Here is a 7,378-nt window from a genome sequence, read left to right on the forward strand (position 1 = left end):
ATATTAGCATGAATTATCAAACCATCAAGAAAGTATATATGCTTTTACCGTGGTCGTGATCAAGTTGTAAATTGTGAAGAGCTCCTGAGTGTTCGAACGAGGGTTCTTGGAGGGTTTTTCTTAAGGTCAAAATCAATCTCCGACAAACACAAACCCTAAACGAACGCTTGGAATGGATGAAATTCGATGCAGAGGTGTTTCACTTAGGCTGGTCATAGTGGAGAGTATCATATAGTAGTATCATGCATACGATACTATTGTATGATACTACTTCCATAGTGCATAGTATCATAAACTAGTATCATATATAACCTCATTTATTAACATGCATGACACATAGTAGCATAGCATTTAACATGTTACGATATCTACCTATGTTACTCTAACTCTCTCCCATCTTTAATTGTGTGCCACATCATTATATTTGCTAGTTCCAAAAACATGATACTACCTAAGTTACTTCCACTATGACCAGCCTTAGGCTGCCCGTAATGAGAGTATCATAGGTAGTATCATGCATGCCAACTAGGCAATTTTGATGAGGTGGCATAGAATTAAATGAAGAAAGAGAGTGTTGAGTATCATATCATGATAACATATCATATTAAATGATGTGCTACTATGACCCTGTTTGGATACTCTAACCTGGTTAGAGTTAGAGTTAGATTCTAACCCTTGAACTAACCTGAACTAACTCTAACTCTAAAGGTGTTTGGATGGGAGGGTTAGATGGACAATAAATGCTCTTTCTCAATCATTTGACTACTTTGTACCTCTCTCTTTCCCTGCACCCCACACACTCTAACCCAAAAAAGCACCTCTTGGATGAGTTAGAGTTTTTGAATGTGTTAGATGCATCTAACCAACTCTAACCCACCTGTTTGGATCTTTGAGGGTTAGATGGCTCAAATCTAACCCACTCTAACTCTAACCCTAGGATCTAAACATGGCCTATGTGTCTTGCATGACAATAAATGAACTACTCTATGATACTAATATATGATACTATGCATTACAGATGTGGTACCATACACTAGTATCATATATATGATACTATCCATTACAACCAGCCTTACACGCGTATCTCACCGCCGCTGAGCAATTTTACAGGCTTAAGGGCATCTCCAATAGTCGTATGATCATCATTGGTAAAATTGTCACATAGATGATTTTGATGACATGACGCATAATAAAAGAAAAGAGAGAATGAAGTCGTATGAACTTGAAGCAACGGTTCACGCACAAGCTCCGAGGTAAGCATGGTTATTTCTTCAATATTTAGTAGATCCGCTTAGTTATTTTACATACGATTAACATACACTTCATTAAATAGCTTGTATGTTGTGTTGTTGGTTGTTCATGTGGACACTTATACCAACGATTGAACATACGGACGGTTGAAGATGCTCTAACAAAACACATAGAAACGTGTGAAAACGGACCACTTGTTGCATACCCCAGGTATGGCCCACCGTGGCCATCCGTTTTCGAGGAGTCGAGACTGCATTCTCCTCGCCTCGCCGAGACGGCCACTGTATCTGCGTCGTCGTGCGTGTGCCCTTCTATCCATTTGAAACTGCGGGAGCGCCCGCCGCCTTTCCGGTGGAACCGCGTCGGGCGCCGGCGCGTGTCCCGAGTATTCCTGTACCCCAGGCCTGCCGCCTCCCCTCCCTCCGCCTCCGCGGCAGCATTCCGTCGAACAATCTGTGAGCTCTCCTCCCCTCCCCTTCGCTCCCATCCACAACGCACGATTGCACGCCTCAATCCGCGTTGCGGCTCGGCTCGTCTCCCCTCCCCTCCCCTCCTGTTAATTTCTTCAGCGCAGTCGCCGTAACAGCCCGACATTGATCGTTCAAGGTGCGTTCTCACGGTCGCGCCCATGTCGTTTGTTTAGTGTTCTCTTGCATATCCGCCTTATTGCCACTGCAGGGGATCGTTTGCATTAGACAGGCTGCGTAGGCCACGGGCATGTTCTAATCAGGATCGGTCTAAGTAATGAAATTTATGCCGAGAAGATCTGAATACTAGCTAGCCGACTCCTGCGTAATCGGTAATTTCCTGTCAGTCAGTGCTATCGCCTAAATTGTTGGCGAGGTTACATAGGCGCGCTTGGAATGGATATAATTCGATACGGAGGTGTTTCACTTACACGCTTATCTCACCGCCGCTGAGCAATTTATGTCTGGAAAAGAAACGATGGGCCGAGACGTGTAGTTGGAAAGTATTATTTACAGGCCGTGTATTAGTCTGTAAGCACATGGATACCGGCCGGTTTAGTTGGAAAGTGTTTCCCTTGATTGATGTCAATCTGTTACAGAGTACAGATATATCTCCCTTGGGAGAGGTGAACCGCATGCCCTACAACTCAGGCACGTAGGCTTGGCGTGGGTCGATCGTACAATCCCAGTTGTGTACAACAAAAGCCTACGCTAGAATGTACAGTATATGTTAGGGCTAATAAGCCGCGGGGTGAACCGGCCGTGCCGGACGCGTATATGGGTGCGCGTGTGGCACGGCGGACGAGCCAGGACCGCGTGTGTGTACGTGAGCCAGCGTGTGTTTGCGCGCGGGGCCACGGGAGCTGGCGAGGGTGCAACAGCCAGGACCGCTTCGGGCGCGCGAGGAGGCCGCGGCGACCGCGTCGAGCGCAGGGCGTGGGCGCGAGCCGGCGCGTGCGGGGAGTGGGGAGTGGGGGTAGCGAGTGCGTGTAGGCAAGGCCTGGCATGTTAGAGCTCGCGAGTATAAGACCCCTCGGCTGTGTAGCTCGCTGTGGTGATCTGAGTGCGTGTTCAGGAGAAAATACAGAGCGTGTCGTTCGTGCGGCAGGAGGTGTTCGAGCGTCGGGAAAAATACTGTGTTCATCCACCCCTCCTCAGAGCTTGTCTCCGGTGATCGCCGGAGGGAGCCGGTTCCATTTTTCTTCTATCGTTTGGTATCAGAGCGACAGGTGAAGGAGGAGCTCGCCGGCCATGGCACTGGTCCCGTACTCTGGCGGGACGGGGACGATGATGTCGTCGTCGGTGCCTCTGCTCACGGGGGAGAACTATACCACCTGGGCCATCAAGGTGGAGGCTGATCTCGATGTTGCTGGGCTCTGGGAGGCGGTTGTGCCACCGGAGGAAGCGGCGTCGGCGGTGATCGCGAAGAAAGATAAGCCGGCGTGAGCTTACCTGCTGCGGGCGCTCTCCGACGACCTGCTGCTGCAGGTGGCCGCAAAGAAGACCGCAACGGAGATCTGGAGCAGCCTCAAGTCAAGGTTCGTCGGAGCTGATCGCGTGCGGGCGGCGCGGCTGGCTACGCTCCGAGGGGACTTCGAGCGGCTGCGCATGGACGCCGACGAGTCTCTGGACGCGTTTGCAGGGAAGATCAGCGGGATGGCGGCGCGCTACGCGGGGCTTGGATCGACCCTGGACGACGCCGCGATGGTCAAGAAGTTGCTCGACGCCTTGCCGGACCGCCTGTACGCGGCGGTGGCAGGGATCGAGCAATTCTGTGACGTATCGATGATGCTCTTCGAGGACGCGTTGGGGCGGCTCAAGGTGTTCGACGAGAGGCTGCGGCGGCGTGGACAGGACGGCGGTGAGCGTGGCGGCGACCAGTTGATGCTGACCATGGCGCAGTGGCGGGCGTAGGAACGGCAGCAAGGAGGAGCGCGCGAGGACGACGACGGTCGGAGCATCGCGTCGGGCAACCACGGCAACCGTCGCGGGCGTTGCTACAAGTGCGGCAAACGCGGCCATTTCAAGCGGGTCTGCCCCGAGTGGCGGAGGGAACCGGCGGCGGAGCGCGCGTTGCTGGCGGACGTCGACGACGTCGACGAACCCAGGCTCCTCTGAGCCGCGGCTTAGGAGGAGATTGTTAGGGCTAATAAGCCGCGGGGTGAACCGGCCGTGCCGGACGCGTGTATGGGTGCGCGTCGGGCACGACGGGCGAGCCAGGACCGCGCGTGTGTGTGTGTGTACGTGAGCCAGCGTGTGTGCGCGCGGGGCCACGGGAGCTGGCGAGGGTGCAACAGCCAAGACCGCTTCGGGCGCGCGAGGAGGCCGTGGCTGATGGATAAGTCTATGTACTATGGTCTTTGTGGGGCTGCAGCACATAGTCCTTTGTGGGGCTGCAGCACATGGTCCTTGTGGCTGTTAGGATAGAATCCTTGACCATCAAGGACGGCAGTTAGGATGGCATCTTAGACTAGCATCTTAGCAGCATCTTAGACTAGCATCTTAGACTAGCATCTTAGCATATGCTTGGTTGGCTAGCAGCCTATAAATATGTATCCCCAACCCCTCAGGTTGGCATGGCATTGTGTGAGAAATAAACCAATGAAAATTGTCCCAACTCTCCTAGTGTCATCCACAACTATCAATTCTCAGGCTGAAAGGTCTAACAGTGGCGACCGCGTCGAGCGCGGGGCGTGGGCGCGAGCCGGCGCGTGCGGGGAGTGGGGAGTGGGGGTAGCGAGTGCGTGTAGGCGAGGCCTGACATGTCAGAGCTCGCGAGTATAAGACCCCTCGGCTGTGTAGCTCGCTGTGGTGATCTGAGTGCGTGCTCAGGAGAAAATACAGAGCGTGTCGTTCGTGCGGCAGGAGGTGTTCGAGCACCGGGAAAAATTATGTGTTCATCCACCCCTCCTCAGAGCTTGTCTCCGGTGATCGCCGAAGGGAGTCGGTTCCATTTTTCTTCTATCAGTATATAATACAATAATACAAAGTCTAACACCCCCCTTAGCTGGAATTCCGTTCGGGAGGATGTTCAGGCTGGACCGAAAATCGGTGAACAGTGGAGACGGCAACTCCTTGGTGAAAACATCCGCAAACTGAGAACTGGAAGGGACATGCAGTACTCGAACTTCACCGAGAGCCACCCTGTTCCGGATAAAGTGCAGGTCAATTTCAATGTGTTTGGTGCGTTGATGTTGAACCGAGCTGGAGGCAAGGTAGGAGGCGCTGATGTCACAATATATGATAGTGACACGTGGGGAAGGAACCTTGAGCTCATGAAGTAGTTGCCGCAACCAGCAGGATTCGGTCACACAGTTTGCGACGCCCCGGTACTCAGCTTTGTCACTCGAACGTGAGATGGTGGGTTGCCTCTTGGAGGACCATGAAACAAGATTGGAGCCAAGGAACACGCAGAACCCGGAGTAGACTTGCCTGTGTTAGGACATCCTGCCCAATCCGTGTCAGTGTATGCAATGAGATCCTTGGAGGAGGACACTTGTAGATCTGAAAACCGTAATGAGAAGTGCCTTGCAAGTATTGAAGGATCCGTTTGACAAGTAGCATGTGAGTGTCATGTGGAGCATGCATAAAGAGGCAAACCTGCTGGACGACATATGCAATGTCGGGGCCCGTGAGAGTAAGGTATTGCAAGGCGCCAACCAAGCTCCGGTAGTGCGTAGGGTTGGAAAGCAGGTGGCCGTTCAGGGAGGAAGACTCGGAGCTGGTGTCGACAGGGGTGGACACCGGCTTACAATTCAGCATCTTGGCACGTTCAAGAACCTCGATTGTATATTGTTGCTGACTTAAAAAGATAGGAGGAGTTGGTGGTGACGTTGATGCCCAAGAAATGATGGAGAGCTCCGAGATCAGACATGGAAAACTTTGACTTGAATGAGTTGATGATGTATGTGAGGGTGGTGGAGGAGCTTGCCGTGAGAATTATGTCATCCACATAGACCAACAAATAAGCAATGGAGCTGCCATGATGCATGATGAACAATGAGGAGTCACTCTTGGAGGCTCGAAAACCGAAGGATACGAGGAAGGCCTGAAATTGAAGAAACCATGTCCTTGGCGCTTGCTTGAGACCATAGAGTGACTTGCGGAGTAGGCAAACATGTTCTGGCAGTGAAGAATCTACAAAACCGGTTAGTTGGGAGCAATACACCGTCTCATTGCGATCACCATGAAGGAAGGCTTTTTTGACATCAAGTTGGTGGATGGGCCAAGAATGTGATGTAGCAAGACTGAGCACCAACCAAATAGTAGCCGCTTGACCACTGGACTGAACATTTCGCCATAATCCACCGCTTCCTTTTCAGTGAAAGCGCGCAGAACCCACCGAGCTTTATAACGAGCCAAGGAACCATCGGTGTTGAACTTGTGACGAAAAATTCACTTGTCCGTGACAATGTTGACACCTGCAGGCTTAGGCATAAAAGACCATGTAAAGTTATTCACTAAAGCATGATATTCCTCTAGCATAGCTTGACGCCAATGGGGGTCTTTAAGAGCGGTATTGTAGGTGGGTGGGATGGGTGAAATGGTGGCGGAGTTGGCATCGGCAAGAAAGAGGCGTTTGGGCATGAGGTAGCCTGTTTTTGCACGAGTGGACATGTTGTGTGTATTTTGGGGTGGTGCTACCGGTATTGCATGCATGGGAATAGGTGGCGTGGGAGGAGTGCATGTCGCACTAGTGGGGCTAGCGGTGTAATCGGTAGCACTGGTGGGCGAGCGATCCAAGGAGGATCCGTTCGTAGGTGGCTGGGGTGCCCGGAACGCGAGGAGGATACTGGTTCGTGGGGGGCAGAGGGGACCGGCGCGCGGGGCGAGGTGGATCGGCCAGGTGATGCGGGCGAGCCGTTGGTGGACGGGTACGTGCCCGCGCTGGATTCGGGGAGGGAGGAAGTAGTGGGCGAGCGAGGTGCAATAAATGGTTGGTGGCGGGGCCCGGGCGAGGTAGGCACTGGCGAGGGATCTGAGAGATCCGGGTGGGGCAAGTTGGTTGCATGGAGATTGTCTGTGGACGTGGGTGTGGTGTTCCAGGATGGTGTAGGCGTGCACAGAAATTTTGTTTTGTCAAAAACGACATGACGAGAGACAATGACGCGGCGTGTGGTGAGGTCATAGCATCGATACCCTTTGTGCTCAAGGGGGTAGCCTAGGAAAATGCAGGGCGACGAGCGAGGTGCGAGTTTGTGGTCCATTGTGGCATATAGGTTTGGAAAACGAAGGCATCCAAACACACGAAGATGATGGTAGTCAGGGTACACGTCGTAGAGCAAGAAATGTGGTGTGTGCGGTGCAATGACTCGAGAGAGGTGGCGATTGAGTAAGTATGTGGCCGTGTGAAGGGCTTCTACCCAAAATGGTGGTGTTAAATTGGCTTGGAGAAGGAGGGTGCGTACGATGTCGTTCATGGTGCGAATGAGGCGTTCCACTTTGCCATTTTGAGGGGAGGTGTGTGGGCATGAAAATCTATAAGCAATACCGTTGGAAGAGAAAAAGATCAAAGGGAGGATTTGATGAACTCACCCCCATTGTCACATTGCATGGTTTTAATGGTCACATGGAATTGCGTGTGGATGAAAGTAAAAAAGCGTTATAAGACGGTGGAGGTCTTGGACTTGTGACGCAGGGGAAAGGTCCATGAATAATGA

General features: G+C 52.2%; 1 protein-coding gene across 1 annotated transcript; it reads left to right on the forward strand.

The window, feature by feature from the left end:
• Positions 1-2,713: 2,713 nt before the first annotated feature.
• On the forward strand, positions 2,714-4,149 carry LOC123440172. The gene has a single exon (XM_045116749.1). It carries the CDS (start codon positions 3,327-3,329, stop codon positions 3,630-3,632), a length of 306 nt encoding a protein of 101 aa, XP_044972684.1. The 5' UTR covers positions 2,714-3,326; the 3' UTR covers positions 3,633-4,149.
• Positions 4,150-7,378: the final 3,229 nt, after the last annotated feature.

The sequence above is a fragment of the Hordeum vulgare genome, chromosome 1H (genome assembly GCF_904849725.1).
Source record: "Hordeum vulgare subsp. vulgare chromosome 1H, MorexV3_pseudomolecules_assembly, whole genome shotgun sequence".
Taxonomy (NCBI): domain Eukaryota; kingdom Viridiplantae; phylum Streptophyta; class Magnoliopsida; order Poales; family Poaceae; genus Hordeum; species Hordeum vulgare.

Bases quoted from the DNA above. Each gene is read 5' to 3' on its own strand.
- LOC123440172 (XM_045116749.1), top strand. From the start codon at position 3,327: ATGGACGCCGACGAGTCTCTGGACGCGTTTGCAGGGAAGATCAGCGGG.